This window comes from Octopus bimaculoides, chromosome 4 (assembly GCF_046866305.1).
Source record: "Octopus bimaculoides isolate indiv1 chromosome 4, ASM4686630v1, whole genome shotgun sequence".
Lineage (NCBI taxonomy): Eukaryota > Metazoa > Mollusca > Cephalopoda > Octopoda > Octopodidae > Octopus > Octopus bimaculoides.
This window is the reverse complement of record NC_142931.1, coordinates 76,976,522-76,996,868: the sequence shown is the minus strand read 5'-3', so window position 1 is coordinate 76,996,868 and position 20,347 is coordinate 76,976,522. Positions and strand designations below refer to the sequence as shown.

Sequence of the window (20,347 nt, the reverse complement as noted above, 5' to 3'; positions counted from 1 at the left end):
GTAGGGTGTGGGACATTGTCTCACAGTTGCTGACAGTAAACTTCATTTCTCCCTCTGACCAAGGTTCCAGCTAGTCAGCCAGACTTCGTTCTCATTGAATCGTCACCATGTGACTAACTTTTTGCTTGGGGTTTATGCTTTTATAACTATCCAGAAGGATAGACATATCATTGAGAACAATAGATTTAGTTGGTGGTCTTGTTATCTCTATTCTAGCTTTTGGTGGAGTAGAAGAGGTTAGAAAGGGTCAAGTGGTGAAGACATTATTTTGGCCAAGCTAAAGGCATCTGGAAAATGTAAAACTGCTGTCACAGAAAAACCACTGTACCACCGTGGGAAAAGTTCTGCTGCAGTGTTAATTTAAATTTGGCTATGGTGGATTGAATCCACTTCATGCGTCATACAGTCTACCTTTTACTCTGAGGGAGAAGCCCTTTGTTACCAGCAGAGGTAGAAGCTCTCTGAACTTTGCCCAGGCTATCCTTACTCTAGCAGCTACACTTTCAGTGCATCCACCCCTGCGACTGACTTCGTCACCTAGGTAACAGAAGCTATCAACTACTTGTAGTTTTCCCCCCTGGAATGTGATGGAAGCTTTTCTCTACACGTTTTCAGTGTTTATTGCTCCTGAGCATTTGCCACACACAAAAACTATCTTCCTAATTAGCCTTCCTTTGATATTGCTGCACCTCTTGTGTGTCCATCTGGCTCTTGATTATAGCCTCCTGATCCATGTCACTGCCTTTAATGATGAATAAATCCTAAATTGACCTACTGCTTATTCCGAGATAGTGTATATATTTGGGGTACCTTTTCTAATCTTTTCTCTTGCTGTGAGCACGCAGTGTCACTTTAAAAGGGTTGCTTAGTCATGCAGAACTCTACCAAACTATGCCAGATTTACAAGTAACTATTGAAGCAATGCCAAAAGAAGTTCTAAGCAACCATATATGAGGTTCTGATTACACACCTAACAGCCTCTTAAGCATGTAGACTTCACACAAAAAAATTCCATTGTCAAATGATTTGAAAAAAATACCACCTTTAGTGGAAATCAAATGACAATAAAACATTGCCAAACAGTACATGAGCTCAAGTTGGTTTATAGTGAATTAAGTTTACATTGCAAAAAAATCTACTTTTTGTGTATGGCAATTAGTTTCCAGTATGTTATACATACATGTGTACATATTCAGACACACACACACACACATATATCAAATACTGAGACATCAAAAGCAAATGGAAATATCTCATGCTGGAAAAGTTTAGTATCTTTATTGTTACACACTGAAGAAATCATTGATTCATATATATATATATATATTCATTCATGAATGCATAAATACCCACACAGACTTACATTACATACATCTTTTCTGTCTTTCTAAATTATTCATACTTATTGTTTACATAATTTTTTATGAAGTAGTTCAGTGGTAGAACTAACAAAGGTTACAAGTTCAACTCATTTTGGGGGATAAAATTTTTAAGGGATTTTTGTTATAGGTGACTGATTTGAAATTTCTTACTTTGGCACAAGGCCATCAATTTATTTAAGGGTGGGGACTAGTCGATAACATTAACCCCAATGCTCAACTGATATTTATTTTATTAACTCTGAAATGATGAAAGGCAAAATCAACCTCAGTAGCATTTGAACTCAAAATGTAAGACTGGAAGAATTAATGTTAAGCATTTTGTCTGGCGCAGTAACAATTCTGTCAGTTTATTGCTTTAATAATAATAGAAAGCTTGTGAATATCTAAGGTTACAGTTAGTAACCCACTACCCACATAAATTCTAATTGGAATAAGAACAAACCTGAGTCAAATCAAAAACAGCAACAATAACAATAATAATAACAATGAACAGTAAAAAAAAACTTATAGGATTTTTTTTATTGGAGGAAATAATGGAATGAAAATTTATTGGAGTGAAATAGGAGACATTTTTTATTATACAGATTTTTTCATTAACTGAAAAATGTTCATCAATCATAACAACATGACTGGTTTGTACCATACAATTCTTTATACAAACAGCCTCAAATTATTTGATTTAATGAAGTTTGATACTCTAACTACATGTGGTCCGAGTGCACAAGTCCTTTAGATAATTTTCTAATTTGTGAATTCTAAAAATTGTAACAACAGAAATAATGGTGATGATGATGATGATGGATTTCAATTTTGGCACAGGGCCAACAATTCTGAAGATAGGGGAGTAAGTTGACATTATCAACCTCAGTATTTCACTGGTACTTCATTTTATTGACTTCCAGTAGATTGGAAGATAAAGGGAATATCAAGACCCAGAACAAATAATAATAATAATAATAAAGATGATGATGATTTCAAATTTTGGCATGAGGCCAGCAATTCAGGGGTAGGAGTAGGTTGATTACATCAACCCTAGAGTTCAACTGATACTTAGTTTATCGACCCTGAAAGGATGAAAGGCAAAGTTAACTTCAACGGAATTTGAACTCAGAATGTAAGATGGATGAAATGCCACTAAGCATTTTCCCTGATGTGCTAACAATTCTACCAGCTCTCTGCTTATAATAATCCTTTCTACTATAGGCACAAGGCCTGAAATTTTTGTGGAGAGGGTAAGTTGACCATATCGACCCCAGTACTTGACTAGTGCTTAATTTATCGATCCCAAAAGATGAAACGCAAGATTGACCTCGGTGGAATTTGAACTCAGAATGTAGCGATGGGTGAAATACCGTTAAATATTCTGCCAGCTCTCTGCTTTATAATAATAATAATAATAATAACTTTGGCACAAAGCAAGCAATGTTGAGAGAAGGAGGGCAGCCAGTTACATTGATCCCAACATTTGAATAGAATTTTATTTTATGAACCTCTGGAAGGATGAAAGGAAAAGTTGACCTTGGTGATATTTGAACACAGAATGTAAGGAGCTTGAACAAATATCACAAGGTAATTTGTCCAACCCTCTAACAATTCAACCAATCTACTGTCCTAATAATGATGATGATGATGATGATGATGATGATGGTGATGACGAGTAATATTATGTATTGCTTTATTGTTAACAATAATAATAAATAACTGTACTTTTTAAATATCTTTTCCATCTCTCTTCTCATTTTTTTAAAAATCTTTGTAGGACCTTACTGTAGTAACTGGGATTAAAAGTTATCCAAAGAATCAATCAACTCCAATATATCAATTGGATTAATGTGTGACATAAAGTTCTTTTTTTCACAAAAATAGATATTTATATTTTATCTCTGTCACACATTCCCATTTACAATGGCTATTATCCATAAAATAAGGTTAAGTAATCTTTCACCTCTTCATATCACAGATAGATTTTATTGCTGCTTCAGGAGTCTTCATACACAGTGTCCACTTCCAGTGGTAATTTGTATGACATCATCCAAACACCAGAAAATATGCCGAATGCGCCCAAAGCCCATGCAGTGTAAGTGCTGCCAACTAGAAAGAGCAGCGAGTTAAGGGGCATAAGAAAGATGACCAGTTTCTCATTCAGTCGAATTTCGTCGACCCAGAGGATGCTCCACAAGACAATATAAACAGGCGTTGTGATGAAGATGATGATGAGTTCCATTGCACTTCGGATAGAGCTGCTAAGCTCAGCAGTAAACCAGATGTCACAATGAAGGAAGGTCTGTATCCAAAGTATGAATGCTACTGTGAAAATAGTGGGGACTGTCTGGTTCTTGTTGTTTAACCGCTGCAATATGTGACGGTCTTTCTGCAGACAAATTAGAATGACAGAGACACCACAATACTGCAAAATATAACAAGAACATTTCATTGACAAAGAGAATATATCTATAAGAGCATTTGATTAAACAGTTAGAATATGCCAATCAAAAAGTTTGATGAATAAACAGAACATTAACAAACAGTTAGACTACATTTATAAGAATATCTGATTAACAAGCAGTCAGGATGTATCTAGCAGAACATTCAATTAATAAACTGTCAGAAAAGTTCTAGCTGAACATTTGATTAACAAATGGTCAGAATATATGAAATTTGTCTCTAAAGCCATTTGATTAATAAGCAGTCAAAATATAAGTATCAAAATATTTCATTAACAAACACAGCATGAACATATCTATATCCCAAGGAGTTGTAATATCAGAGGCTATCATTCTTTTTTTTTTTTTACTTGTTTCAGTCACTAGATTGCAACCATGCTGGGGCACCACCTTGAATTTTTAGTTGAATGAATCAACCCCAGTACTTATTTTTTTAAAACCCGGTATTTATTCTATTGGTCTATTTTGCTGAACCACTGAGTTATGAGGATGTAAACACACCAACACCCGGTGTCACATGGTGGTCAAGAATACATACACAAATGGAATCTATTTTCTTTATATTTCTAGTATTTATTGTACCTGTGCATCTGCCATACACAAAGACTATTTTATCTGTTAACCTTCCTCTGATATTGTTGCACCGGGTACATATTATGGAATTTCTACCTATGCCTTTTCTACATATCGAGTAGGGCCATCTACCTGAAGGGATTTGTGACTTGTCTACTTTCCTACTTACTAAGGTTTTGGTTTTTGCTAAATTAACTCTAAGGCCCTTTGATTTTGGACCTTCCTTCTACACCTGGAATTTCTTCTCTAGTTCTGGTAGTGAATCAGATATAATAACAAAGTCACCAGCATAGAGAAGGAGCAAGCTACTTCTGCAGATACCTGACCAGGAATATAGCATCAGTGGTGCTTCTCCCTGGCACAAAACCAAACTGCATCTCATCTAGACTAACCCTCTTCCTAATTAGTTGGGCTATGACATTCTCCATAACTTTTATCACCTGATCCAACTATATATATATATATATATATATATATATATATATATATAAAAGGATTCTTTCAGTTCCTATCAACCAAATCCACTCACAAACCTTTGGTTAGTCCAAGGTTATAGTAAAAGACACTTGCCCAAAGTGCCACACAGTGGGACTGAACCTAGAACCAAGTGGTTGGGAAGTAAGCTTTTTACCACACAGCCATGCCTGTGCTTATCACAGATACTTATATTCTTTTTCTATATTTTTTAATGGTTGTTTTGGTTGTTATGCCCCAAATTGACTGAGTGAGTAGATCTATGGTCAGGAGTGCTTCAGCCATTAAAACTCCACCTTTTATTATAGACATAATGTATGGGGTAACAGGTAGGGTCTGGTCCTGGCATCCTGCTCATTAAAAAAAAAAAAAACTAGTGCACGTACAATACATCACTAGAGTCCTTTCTCAGTGTAGTGAACACTGTATGGCCACTACTAGACTTACTGATGGGTAATCACTGGAAATAGTTTCTCCTACATTACTGACTCTAGCAATATCTTCTTATCAATGTTTTTCATTTCAATAGAGCTTGCTATGTTATGGTGTAATAGTATCAAGGAATATAACTGGATGGATAGGCTGAATTTGTCAGCCATGGTTGGTAAACAGCCTAAGAGAGGAATAATTCTGACACAAAACTTGAGTATCAGGGGCCTGTTGCCCTGTCAGGTTATCCATCTAGAAAGACATTTCAGAATAAAACCTACACCCAGGAGACTCTGTTGTCACTATCTAGTTTGCTAAGACCATGACTGACAAACCCAGAGTATGAAAAGTGTGGCTAGTACTGCACACCACCTAAAAAAGTCAAGCATAACTACACAAGTATGCTTGTCACTGAATTTGTTGCCTCATAAATTTCTGTAAAATGGATATTTTTTTGGTGAAATTTTTCAGAAAAATGTTTCAGACAGTGTAGATTCTGATTAAATTGGAATTTGTGATGAAAATTTTCGTCAGAAGAGTTTCAGATAATTCACACACCCAATTTTGCTTCCTCATAACTTTCATAAAAAGGCTATTTTATAGAGAACATTTTCTAGATATCTTTCAGGTAATGTAGATTATATCAGAATTTAATGTGGAAAATAAAGTTTGTGGGACACTTGGTGGCTGATAGATCAGCTGCTCATACTGTGGACACAACAACAACAAAAAACAATAATAATAATCTTACCCAAACATCTCTTAAGAAGCCAGTAGCAGGTGACAGCATGCAAAGAACAAGATAAGAAATAACGGCAGCTATATTTCCAAGAATGGGAAGTAATGGATAAGATTTATCATTTGTCTCACTGACCAATATTTCTTGCTGGAAAAGAGAAAACAGAACAACAAAAATGAAAATAGTTTGTCAAAATATACTAAGTGTTATTCAAATGTGAAATAGAGGCTACACTAGTGCAATAAACTTTATTAACCACATATACTTAACGTATATACTTTGTGTATTTGCCAGTTGACTTCTATTTGGTGTGGTGGAGAATACTATCTCAAAGTACTGGATGTTAAAACACCTGAAGTCAAGGACAGGTGAGATAACTCACCTCAAATCCCACCCAGGAGAAATGGACATTGATGTTTTGCCATTTTTGTGGCTTATCAACATCATTTACCCAAACTGAATCGAAGATGAATCATATCGCTAATCCATGCCTTATGTGCATATTGTGTGAAAACTATGTGCTGGTATGCCCCAATAATGCATACACAGGAATAAATTTAAATATGATATAGAAGCAGCATTAATGTAATAAACACTATTGACCACATATATGCCACACCCTCACTCTGCTATCTGAGGTGGAAACACAGTACCAGCTCTTGTCAGAAAAGACTATTGACCTCCACTGTTGATGCCGCCAATGTTAGTACTGTGCAGCTCACTGTAGTCGTGCCTGATGGTGGTGGCAGGACAACAGCAACACATGTTGTGGGCAGCCAGTCGATGTCACACTGTGAATGTCTGTCCTAACACTAACCACTTTACAGAGTGTACTGCATTATATGTGGTACCAATAGCGGTGATGTCACCAGTGTGAGCTGTCATGCTGGCCGGTCTGAAACAATCATAGAGGTGTTGCAGGTGGATAAAGCAGTCCTTCTTGAGTGTGGTCACCCAGGGGCACCCTCTACAGGAATGGTCTGCAGTGCTGTTGGTGTTTTTGTATCACCGTTGCAGGTGATAGATGGTGCTGATATGGACATTGTAAGCTTTCACAACAACCAGGACACACTGCTCTGCTTGCAATCAGCTTGTTCTCTCTGTGCTGCTGACAATCGGGTCATACCTGATGCGTCCAAATTACGAATGCCAGGAACGTGGTTCAAGTTGATTTTTATACCCATAACCTCCACAAGACGCACGTGCATTTCAGTTTTCATGACAATTGTTTGTGACTGTCACCCACGGCATTCAACGCAGCTGCGTTTTGGTGTCTCATTTCAGGGAAAGTTGAAAGGTTGCCTGGAATTTGGGTCTCAGACATAAACCAGCATGTCTTGGAATAATTACACTTACATATCCAAAATAAATTTTCAGAATTTACCATATAAAAATGACATTTGAAAAAAATCTGGTTTCTTTTGCGGTTCAGTGTATTTATTTTATGCCCATTTTCCCTGTGGGCATGGGTTGGATGATTTAACAAGAATTATTAAGTCAGAAGACTGCACCAAGCTCTGCCCTTTGCTGAATGTCTGTCCTAACACTAACCACTTTACAGAGTGTACTGCATTATATGTGGTACCAATAGCAGTGATGTCACCAAGTAACTTGCAAGACAAGACCCCTCAACTGAGGTGGGAAGTGGTACTGAGGGACAGAAGGTGTCTTGCATTAGAGGGAAACCTCTGATGGCTACCTGAGGTGGAGAGAAAATTGAGAGAGAAAGAGAGGAGAATGAGAAGATGGTAAAGATGTGACTGGGGTGGGGGAATATACTCAAGTTACAGAGTGGAGTATACAGTGAAGTGGACTGTGAAAAGACTGAGAGATGGAGGGGAGGATGCAGTGAGTGGACACATGCAGAGTGGAAGGGGTATTAGAAAGATATCTTGTGGGGAAGAGATTCAATAGGGATATATTGTGTGCAAATAGGGTCATGAAGGAGAGTGGGAAATAAAAGAGAGGACTGGGAATACAGCAGGCATAAATGAAAAGGGAAGTGTTGGGAAGATGGGTTGTGGAGGGGTGAGGCTTGTCAGGGGCCAGATTGTGTGCTGAGTGGATGGCATGGATATAAAGGACATGCCTCTATGGCTCTGATTTTAGTTAGATGAACAAGTTTTCTGAAGCACAGCAAATTGCCAACTGTTTGAGACCAGCTTCGTCACACACACTTTATCATACTGATACTACCTGATTATGATATTAACCCTTTTGATACCAACCTGGTTGAATCCACCTCTGGCACTATAACACAAATGTCTTATTTTCAAAAGTTCTGAATTAAAATCTTCCACCAAACCGTAGTCACAATTTATGTTCCTAACACTAGCTTAATGATGAATAAGTTATTTTACTTAAATTCTTTGTTGTATTTAAAATTAATTGAAAAAAAAAAAAACACACAGAACATCTCAACAGAAATATGGTAACAAAAGGGTTAAGGGAACAAGCGTCTGTGGAATACTCAGCCATGTACATGCTAATTAAATGAGCAGGTAATTCAGTTGGTTAAACAATTGAAACACTGTTGAAACTAATGGAGATCGAGCAAATTAGAATTCACCCTCTCCGCTCTGGTTGGACAAAATGAAATTAGACTGCAGGTCCTTGAAAAGTGGCACACCTGACACCATCAAAACATGTCCAGTAAATAAATATTTCATTTTATCTATTTTCTTTTTATAAAATCAAATTCATTTAGCTTATTTACCTTAACTTTGTTTCCAATGAGACGAAGTGAGATGCTGACAACACAACCAGAAAAACTTAGCACCTGCCAACATGCTCTGTAAGTCAAGTTCTCTGAAGTGATTGTAAAGTAATCAAATCCAATGATTAAAGTACCAAAGACTGCCATACAACTACACCTGTAAGAAGAGTGATTAAGAAAATACATTAATCTCTGGAACAAATCATCATAGTAATAATTATAATTACCAGCATTATAATGTCACCACACGGTCCAGTCCTTGCTGTGGTGTGGTGACGTGTATGACTCAATGAACCTGAGAGTTATGCCAACAAAATGCAAGCTCCCATACTGGACAAGTCAAAGGATGGAGGCCAGATTAATATTGACCACCTCTTCCCGGAGGTAAAAATGGGTTTACCAGGGGATGATCACCTCTAGGGCCAACATTAAGAAAAAATGCAAAGTTACAGAAATATTGATAATGATTCAAAGCTAACAAGATCTGCAAGAGGAAAGCCTTCCTTCAGGGAAACATTTAACATTGTGCAGCAAAATCTGAAAAGAAGGTGCAAAGGCAACAATGCCTTCTGACCACTAGGATGTGAAAGAGAGGGCACCCTAAAAATAGCTGGAGGTTGGAGACCAATAGTGAGCTGAAAAAGTAGGGATCGAATATAAAAGAAGCAAAAAAGACATCCCAGAGTTGAGAACATAGGTGTGAAAGGCTTAAGTAAGTATCATTATGGATGGAAACTGCAGGAGTAAAACAAAATGCCTGAAAGCTAGTACATGAACTGCTTTCAGTTTCTTTACAAAGCCATTCCTCTTCGGCTACACTGTTAATCCGCAAAACCATTTCTCCTCAGCTACATTGTTAATCCATGGAGAAAAAAGTATGAACACCACACAGTTTTAAGTCTTTGACACTAATAAATTATTTTCCCTATCATTACTGATTTCATACCAGACAAGTTTAAGTGTTCATGCTACACAATTTCTTCATATAGGCATGGTTTCTATGATATTCTTATCATCAAAGAAACCCAATATTTAAAAATTGGATTCAAACAAACTCATGTCCTCCTGCCTTTTCTTAGCTAGCTTCTAATAAATTATTACAGTAGGCTTTTTCCTAACATACATAATCCATTCTTATCACATGTCTATTCATTACTGGAATGCTTTTGTTTTACCATTCATTTCCACACGCCACAGGTACTTTAAAGCAATCTCTTAAATTGAGGAAAATATTCAAGTTTCAATTCCTTGCTATTATGCAGTAAGATATTTAAATTCTGAACCCAGATAATAATTCACCACAGATTCAGTTGCTGACCCCCTCTACAATGCACACAATCCTCCGGGATAACCCTCAAAAGAAAGCCATTCAATTGATTGCTAAAGATTCTGTCGATCCACTTTAATCATTAGCTTGCAGGTGAGCTATTCCCCTCTCTCTCTCCCTCCCCTCCCCTGTTTCTCTCTATCTCTTCCATAGCAGCCCACAAAAGAATCTATCATCAATTAAAAACTGTAAAGACGCAAAAGATGTCTAGAGTTATCTCCCTTATTTTGTTAAACCTGAAAACTATATTAAACCGTAGCCTAAATATTTCTAGCTAAGTTTTCGATGCTCCCTGCATTAAATGTGTTAGCACTAATTTAAATAAATGATAGTCTCATATACACTATACCTGAAAACAAAAAGACGAGATGGTAAGGACTAGAATACATTTTATTATAATTCAACTGAATCAGGACTAGATAACAACTGAAGTAAAATAGCAATCAAGCTTGTGTAGGAGAGTTGGATCATCAAGAATTTACTACCAATCTACATTACTTGCACAATACACATGCATCCATACACAGAGTGCTCTAAGCGATTCCTCAATCAGTGAAAAAGCAAATAGCAGCCAAATCTCACTCAAATTACACCTTCCATCTTAGAAAATGAAGCTGACATGTGAAACCAGAATAATGTAGACCTAGATACATTATATCATCATCATCATCATCATCGTCGTCCGCTTTCCATGCTAGCATGGGTTGGACGATTTGACTGAGGACTGGTGAAACCAGATGGCTACACAAGGCTCCAATCTGATTTGGCAGAGTTTCTACAGCTGGATGCCCTTCCTATATCTTAAACAAAACCAAAATGATCACAGCTCGAACATATTTGATCGTGGATTTACTCAATAGGGGATGATCTTAGGTAAAACAGCAACAACAAATACAGAATACAATGATAAAAAATAACAAAGAGTAGAAATCAAGTGATATTCACAGTTTTCTTAAATAACATTTAGTATTTGCTATTTAGTTATTTAAAGAGGAAAAAATACAGCTCTCAAGCAAAGTACAGGTTGTAGAGAGGAGGAAAAAATTTCTGTGTAATACTTACAGAAAAGAAATATTCTTCTCAAAGGATTTTCCAGCAGTTCGCCATTTGACGACAGTTGTGATAAAAGAGAGGACACAACTACATATCAGGATGTAGAGTAGATGTAAGCCTTCACTTAAGCTGGTTCTGATGTAAAACTGTTGATAAAACATACAGTGAAACAGATATATTAACTTCTTAGGTTTTCAGACAATTTCATGCTTTAGAAGACAATATATTTTGCTCTTTCTTCAGACTTAATTTCTCATCTTCCCAAAACAACATTTTCGCACAATATGAAATGTGTTCATTTATGTTTGTATGCGAGTCCATTTGCATTTGTATGTGTGTGTGTCTCTCTCATTCTGTCTTGTGCTCCCACACTGCCTTGGGTCTTCCTGAGCCCTGCAGCTGATTAAGAATCTTACTTTGCAACCAATGGAGTCCCAAGTTCAATCCCATTATGAAGCATCTTAGGCAAGTGTTTTCTACCATAGCCTCAAGCTGACCATATCCAAGATTTGTAAGTGAAACTGGGTAGATGGAAACTATTTGGAAGCCTATCTGATGGACTTTATCTGCAGTTTAAAGGGTCAACTGTATCACACACTATGTTACACTGATTCAACATTAGGATTAAGTGTCTGTGGAATACTCAACCACTAACTGTATAGCACAAATAAGTAGGTAATTCAGTTTATTGTATAACTGAATACTCATTAATGCAGCTCAAGTTCTAGTTTACTTTATTTGTATGTGTTTATCCGAGCATATGTGTGTATGTGACTTATTTCCATTCCTGCTATGATCTTACCTTTTGCATGATAACACTGTAAGTTGGACATACAGAGATGGCAGCTGATATTGACATAACGACAGCAAGTGGTAGTGGCTTGGTGTATAAAAAGAGAAGCACCATACACAGCACACTGATAATATTTCCCCACTGCAAGACAGACAGCCTGTTGTTGAAAAGTAAGAAAAAGATAAAGGGCTAAGCATATATATATTAGACAAAACAAAAAAAAAAAAATCTATTGTTGAAAAACAAGCAAAACAAAAAAAGTTATCAAGTACATTGGTAATATATCGACAAATTTAGACTGAAAATCTCACCAAGGGAACTTGGTTTTTAAAGAGAAGGAATGATAAATTAAAGAATCAGTAAAGTACCAAGGTTGGTATGGTATATTCAATTATATCTCACTCCCCACATGTGAGGTCTTATGTCTACATTAGAAATCGATATATTCAATAAATTTACGGAGGTGGCTCAGTAGGATTGAGAAATCACAAGACAAAATACATTGCAGGATTTAGTTTTACTCCATTATGTTCTGAATTCAAATCCTGCAGAAGTCATCTTTGATTTTATTCCTTCCAGAGGGTGATAAGATAAAATATCGATCAAGTACTTAGGTTAAGTTATTCACCAACATCCTCTAAATTATATATACACTCTGTGGCCTTGTGCCTATGTAAGAAATTACCATATCTAATAAATTCAATTATTTTGGCAAGGCCCAAATTTCAATTGCTATAGTTGTAAAATGTGATGAATATAGTTTACTGAATTAAACCCAATATATTACTATTGGTATATGTTGTTGTTGCAATTGTTTAATCTCAAGCCCTCTCCGACCAAGAAGACCCACAATGCAAGTGACCAAAGAGATATGTCCATCCATACTTTGTATGTATCAGGCACTATGCTGTCTCTGATATACAAAATCTCCAATGTACCTTCTCTTAAGTTTATAGATGTGATTTGAGAAAGAAATTTGGAACTCAAATCTAGCAGATGAGCCACCACAGAGATTGTATCAAGACTTACTTTTTGTCAGACTAATATCTCAAATAGTTGTGCCATTCAAACAGAAAAACAATAACATTAAACTCATTGGACAATTGTCCCTTCACTGGGGTTGATAGCCAGTCTCTGATCCAGTTTATACTTCACGCATCACTTCTGACAAACATGCTGCACATTCTATTCCTCTTTGAGACAAATTTTTCACTCCTTATCTCTGCTGTCCAGCCATCAACAATTTTTTGGCCATATCTCTTCTCGTATCAAAGACTTCTATCTCAACTCACCCTTCTATGAAATCATCAACCTTAGTGACTTCAATGCTCATAACCCTTCTTGACTTTCATGTTCTCTCTATACTGATGCTGCCAGTGCAGAAATAAAATCTTCTGCAACCTTCAGATCTTTGCATCAATTAGTTTTACAGCCTTTATGTGTTCAGACTGACACATAACCACTCCAAATACCCTTGATCTCATTCTCATCTCCAAATCTATCACTTATCAGACCATCCATGCAACCTGTTTCTCCAGTCTGAGTCAATAAAAATGGTTGAAATATAAATATACCTTATAACATGTCTAAATATTTGAACCAAGTAACTATCTTTGGAGAAGTACAGATCTAAATTTGTAGATATAAGGTCTATGTGTTTAAGACAAAAAAAACCTCATCTTTGGAAAGCTACATATGTAAAAACATGTCTTTAGATAAAATATTTTGTCAATTAGGAACAACAATGATAGATGAAAAAATATAAGAAAGGGAAAAAGGGAAGAAAAATAAAATGAAATAATGATATACATACCAACTGACTGACCAACTGGGTTGAATATAAACAATAAGGGCACCAACAAATACCAACAAAGGGCCTGCATGGGTGACAGGGGATTTAATATCAGAGTACATAGAGAGTAGTATCATTACTGATAGACCAGTTATCATCAGTATTACACCTGTAAATACAATAACAACTAATTAGTTTACAGATGATACATAGAGGTTAAAATGACTTATGTTCCCTGCAATTTACCTTTTATCTGAGACTTCTCAGCCTGTTAATAAGAGGGAAAACTTCATAAACTTCTCCAAGCTTCTTTTATATTTGAACTATCATGTTACCAACATCCTTACAAGGTAATAACAAAATATCTGCTTCTGAAACATGATGGGAGGATATGTGGACATGGATAGGCAAGAAAATGGGACAAAATATTGAGTGGTGTTTGGTTATGTTCCTTTCTGTTCTGAGTATAAATTTTGCCTTTCATCCTTCTGAGTGAATAACCACTTAGAAATAGCAGTCAAATATCCCTCAAATTACATTTTCTTTCTGTGCCATCAAGTTGTGAATGGTGTGGTGACTTCAATGACATGGAAAGGTGGTTTCTATTGTTTTTCTCTAGGTATGTACACTTTATCCAGACCTTAATTCTCTATTCTACATAATGGTCAAAGGCATCAGATACACTGCTTTGCAATATTTGTTCTGATCCTTTGCTCTCTGAGTTCAGATCCTACCAACTCAATTTTGCTTTTCATCTTTTCAGGGTTGGTTGATAAATAAAGTACTAGCCCATGGTGGTGAATTGGCAGAATTTGAGAGCATCAAACAGGATGCATTATGTTATCTTTTCTATTTCTGTGCATCCCAAGTTCAAGTTCTGCCTTCTGTCATTGGAAAAACAATCATTGAGATCTAGCAAATAATGGTGGTGGGCTTAAGAAATCTTTTAGCAAATACTGATGAAGCATTTTCAGCTTATTGCTCTTAAAAACAATACACTAGCTGATTGAAGAAAATGTAAAGGAATTTTCAAACCCTGCACAATTTCTTAATTGTCTCTCCTATCTATTGGTCATCTTGACTTTCCTTCTAGTATACTTGCTTCTCATAAACATTCCAAATATACGAACTTCAACAGATTTAGGAAGTAATTATTTCAGTTAAACAAATCATCATCATCATTTAATGTCTGCTTTCCATGCTGGCTTGACTGGAAATGGTAAGCAAGAGAACTGCACCAGATTCCAGTCTAAATTCAGCTTGGTTTCTCTGGTTAGACACCCTTCCTAAGAGTGTAGTAGGTGCCTTTTTATGTGTCACCAGCACAGGTGTTTTTACATGTAACTGGCACAGCTACAAATTTCTAACATTAGTGTTGGTCTGTCACTTCTGCCAATCTATCATCTACCATATACCTTTGATGTGGGTGCGAGCTGAAATCCATGACCATGAGAGCAAAATATAATATTATACAAAGAAGTGATTCTTGTAATGTTTGATTACAAGAATCATGTCTTTTGAAACACTAACCCTAACACCGAGACTTTAAGACAAATCTGAAATTCCTTGCCCTATTATAAACAATAAATATAAGCAATGTATTCAAATTCTTCAAATACCAGCTCAACTAGCATTCTTCTTATTTTAACCACATTTTATTTTTACAAATTAGCCAAAGAAAGAAGAAACTGCCATTCAGAGGAATTTTTTTTTCTCAAGAAACAGCACATCATGATATTCTATTATCTCCAGGTTAATATTTTGAGTGAGTTGACTCCACTAAATGCACCTAAGAGATAAGTTATAGTGTTAGACCAAACAATGGATCACATCTACTACTTAAGAACAGGTAGAGTCCATCCAACAGGCCTGTCAACCCAATGTTACACAAAAGTGTGACCCAAAGTTATAGAAAAAGACAGTTATTTAGGGTGCAATGCAGTCGGATGAAACATGTGATTGTGAAATGAACCTCTTAATCAGAAGGCCAAATCTCTTTCTTTTAAGGGACATTTATTTTGGACTTTTACTATTATAAACTTCAAGAACCTAAAGAACCTTCTCCTTGTTTCCCCATAACCATTTTTTTCACACCATGCTACCTTTACTATCTTCCTGCTTCTCCTTGTCTTTCTTCTTCCATGTATTTCACACTAAAGTTTATCAACTTCAGCTTGTCTAGTAAGACCAGTCTTCTGGGATACCCAATAATCTACTGAGGATTACAGTTACGTTTTGTTTGTAGGAAACTGCTGGTGACATTTGTAGTATATACCTTATATGAATCAGTTATTCATTTAATGATATTTTTGTCCCAGTTATAAATCACACCAACTGTTTGGAGTAGTTCACTGGTCAAACATTTAGCTCATATCATGAGACTTTTGTTATAAACTTTATCATATAAACGCAAGTGTGGCTGTGTCATAAGAAATTTACTTCACAACCACATGGTTCCAGTTTCACTCCCACTGCATGTCACGTTGAACAAGTGTCTTTTACTAAAGCTTCGAGTCAACCAAAGCCTTGTGAGTGGATTTGATAGACAGAAACTGAAAGAAGCCTGCCATGTGTGTGTGTGCATGTGCACGCGTGTGTTTGTCCCCCACCACCACTTGACAACTAGTGTTGGTGCGTTTATATCCCCATAACATAGTGGTTTGGCAAAAAGGACTGATAGAATAGGTACCAAGGTTAAAACAAAACAAAACAAAAAAAAAGTACTGGGGTCAATTCATTCATCTAAAATTCTTCAAGACAGTGTCTCAGCATGGCCTCAGTCTAATGACTGAAACAAGTAAAATGTAAAAGGTAGAATGGCATATTAATTTTGTTTGCTAATTGTTTGGCTAATCTAAACCGATCAAAGTTTTAACACTCACTAGAATACATATGTAAGGCCCTACCATATTTGTATTTAGCATGCAGCATGCTCTCATAGAGTATTTCCCTCACACATTGATATTCATAATCTGCATCACTTCATATTTTTTCTTTCTTTCTTTCTCTAGATAGACAGACAAATAGATCACTCTGAGCTTTGCTAATGGAGTAGAAAATGCTTTACTGAAGAGGTTTCAATGATACTGAAATATGTCTTGCTTTCACCAGATCTACCCCCTTAACACATTGTTTGTTCAATTTTTTTTTTCTTTCTCAATTTGTTGGAGCTATCTCCCATGACTGCTTTTAAAGACCTAGAAGGAGAGGTTTTATCAATTAATTACTTAGATAATCTATGTTAATTGATACTTTCTGCTTCCTATATTACATATGTGAGAACCTAGCATATTTGTATCTACTGTTGAATTTTAAGAATAGTCTGAAATAGTTTGCAAATATTAGGCCTGGATTTTCTTTTAACCTTAAGAATTTTGTTCTGAAAACATGAAATTAAGTTAATGATTCTCAGACAAAACCACTCCAGTATTCTGTACTTTAGTCCTAGATTTCTTTGTATATACTAAATTACTTCCCCTTCCTGTTAATCCAGCTGATTACTGACTTATATACTCTGTTGGTGGTCCAATTTTAAATTAGATTTTTTAATAAAATTATGTAATAAGAGTAGAAACAAATGAATAATTTTTTTTTTAAATCAAGAAAGAAACTAAAATAATTACTTCTTCCAAGTAAAAGTGTATAAATTAATTATTCACTGATGAAAACAATCCTTCATCAGAGAAAGTTTATACATAACATATTTTAAATATAGAACAATCCCCACGGACAATTATTAATGCTTTTAAATATTATGCATTTATGAAATTAAATGAATTAAAATGCCAATTAACACTACAACCTTACAGCTTTAACAACTGTTAAATAGTAAATTAAAAATGCATGCTGGATGAAGAGAATTCCAAGGAAAACACAGATTATGATAAGATTTCAACTCAAGATCTGGATCCATATAAACCAGTAAAGTAATTGTTCAATAACAGCCATTCAAATGATAATACACATTTAGTTTGTAAGATTCCTAAATATGGATTTGGCTTAGTTCCATACCATAAGATAAATAAATGGTAACCCCTTTAAAGATCATCATCATCATCATCATCATTAACATTTAATGTCTGCTTTCCATGCTGGCATGGTTTGGACAGCTTGACAAGAACTGGCAAGGTCAGGGGCCTCACTTGGTTTCTATGACTGGGTGCCCTCCCTAACACCAACCACTTTACAGAGTGTACTGGGTGCTTTTTATATGAAACCATCACCAGTGCTATTTATGTGACACCAGCACCAGTGCTTCTTATGTGACGCCAGCACCCACACCAATGCTTTTTATGTGGCACCTTGGTTTTAGGATCTCAGTTCTGTTGTAGTGGGCAGGCCTTCTAGAGTAGAGCAATGTGCCACACATCTCAGTCTTCTATCATCTCCTTTGTAAGGTTCAGTGTTTTGAGATTGGCCCTCAATACTTCATCCCATGTCTTCCTGGGTCTCCCTATTGGAATTAAATTGTCTGGTAGACAACTTTGATGTGATCACCCTGTCTACTAAATCAAGGGACACTAAACAAACAACCAGAGTTAAAACAAAAACTATATTAACTATAATATTTACCATTGAAATTTAATATGTTTCAACCCTTTTGATATCAATCTGCTTAAGATTACCTCTGGTTCTGTGATACAAACTATCTGTTTTAAAGTGATCCAAATCAGGACTTTATATAAAATTTCATGTTAATTGATGTTCCAGTCATTAAAATTAACTAAAACCAAAGCAGTGTATTTTAACAAAAAATATCCACAACAACCATACAAAAGTGTAGAGAGATCTCAGTCATGCTGACAGAGAAGCAGGACTTCAGGAGAAACAAATTCACAGGAACATATTTGTTTGTGAATAATATGCATACATGTACAATGTGTGCAACTATCTTTAGGCAATGAAATGTCAGACAAAAACATGCCTCAAGCATAATACCACATTCACTCTCAAAGAAGGTGGTTGGGTGGGGGTGGGGGAATTAAGAATCAAACTAGCACAATGAGCAATCTAAAAAGGATAACTTGATTTTCTTGGATTATCAAAACAAATAAATATAACAAGCCATCAGCACATGAGCAAGTATGGCTTGGAGTCATGTAAATGTATTTTCACTAATTATTTAGGTACTTATGTAGTAACAAGCACATACATATGTCTATCAGTCTCCACCCTTTCTTAAATGAAAGACATTGCTTCACAAATCAGTTAAATATTGACCTACAAGCTGAAAGTTTGATGGTTAATATTTAGTCACCATTTCTGTGACATTTCCATGGTCTAGATATTTAATTTACCTTTTGATGACTCAGTCAGTTTAATACTACACAAGTATGTAAATGAGATGTATATTACCACAGTAATTCTGATTGATCAAGTTTATGATAAAATGCAATCCAGCTGTGACCTCCCATCTTTTGTTCAGACAGTGGGTCTAGGCCACATATTATCCTATAGCCTTCCCTCCTTTAAGAAAATAGAGTACATCTGAAAAAAGACTTGGTTGCTATTCATAACAGGTCAAACAACCACCTATATATAGGAGAGTCTAATAAAACAGCATATTTGGCATGGAACCATATCCCACATAGAATGCAATTTGTTCTACTAAACTTGGTTGAGGTACAATCCACATGGTCAACTTCTTCCAATAAATTTCAGATCTCAAGATAATTCAAATCAAAGCCATTCTGCTACTTCAACTCATTGCAACATTTTTCTTCTGCAGAGACAACAACACCAACAACCAGTTACAAGTTCCTTCATTAGTATTTCTTAAGCTAAGTGTATTCACTTTAAATAAATCTTCCTCTAAATATTATCATACTAGTTTAACTCATATGGAAACATACAGATTCTCCTAAACAGTTAGTCAACTTAACTTCTAGATGTGCTTTTCTTACAACAGATGCTATGAGCTGCCTTGTTGAGAGAGACCCGACAAAGAAGTGTTCAATACCCTGCAACTGCTCCTGCATGGTATAACAAACAGATAATGTATTTTAACTAAAGGCTAAAGATAAGGTAACTCTGAAAGAAACCTCTAGAAGAGAGATGACTCCATAACAGTGGCAATCCCCATTCATAGGTTAAAATGATATTCCTCATTAGTTATGCATTTGGCCAACAACCCAACACTCCAGAAATAACAAACATGCTAAAAGAAAGTCATCACCTGATGCCCCAGTGGGGATGGGCAGACTTAAATCTGTTCCACGGGAGAAAAAATAAATCCAGGTTTATGTATGTGTGTGTGTGTGTGAGAGAGAGAGAGAGAGAGAGAGAGAGAGAGAGAGAGAGAGAGAGAGAGAGAGAGAGAGAGAGAGAGAGAGAAGTTATATAATCTGGAGAGGGATAGACTATATTAGATTGTCTTGCACATCATACACCATAAGAAGACAATTTCTTAAGTGATGCTCTAATAACTTGATAAACTGTGGGATTCATCAAAAATATTTTCAATGAATGAAGTGGAAATTAGTTTTTCAACAGAATGCAAACAAATCTTTCAAGGGTAAAAAATCAGAAACAAGAAGTATAATTACAGAAAAAATTCAAAACTTGAAGTAAAAAGTTTCCAAAAGAGTTTAACTTACCTGTAATGTCAGACAAAGATGGTTGACTG

The 20,347-nt window shown here is 35.8% G+C and overlaps 1 protein-coding gene across 3 annotated transcripts in view; it reads right to left on the bottom strand.

Annotated features, from left to right (window-relative positions):
• Positions 1-1,881: 1,881 nt before the first annotated feature.
• LOC106878824 (uncharacterized) overlaps positions 1,882-20,347 on the bottom strand; it is a 237,021-nt gene continuing 218,555 nt past the window's right edge. For all 3 annotated transcript variants that reach the window (XM_089350842.1, XM_089350844.1, XM_089350843.1), the window contains exons 14-20: positions 20,319-20,347; positions 13,744-13,891; positions 11,940-12,087; positions 11,147-11,283; positions 8,758-8,914; positions 6,054-6,188; positions 1,882-3,789 (exon numbers count right to left, since the gene is read on the bottom strand). The exon at positions 20,319-20,347 is cut by the window's right edge and continues 86 nt beyond it. In XM_089350842.1, coding sequence (XP_089206968.1) covers positions 3,361-3,789; positions 6,054-6,188; positions 8,758-8,914; positions 11,147-11,283; positions 11,940-12,087; positions 13,744-13,891; positions 20,319-20,347 — 1,183 coding nt within the window. In that variant the 3' untranslated portion in view covers positions 1,882-3,360. The remainder of the gene's footprint in view (positions 3,790-6,053; positions 6,189-8,757; positions 8,915-11,146; positions 11,284-11,939; positions 12,088-13,743; positions 13,892-20,318) is intronic.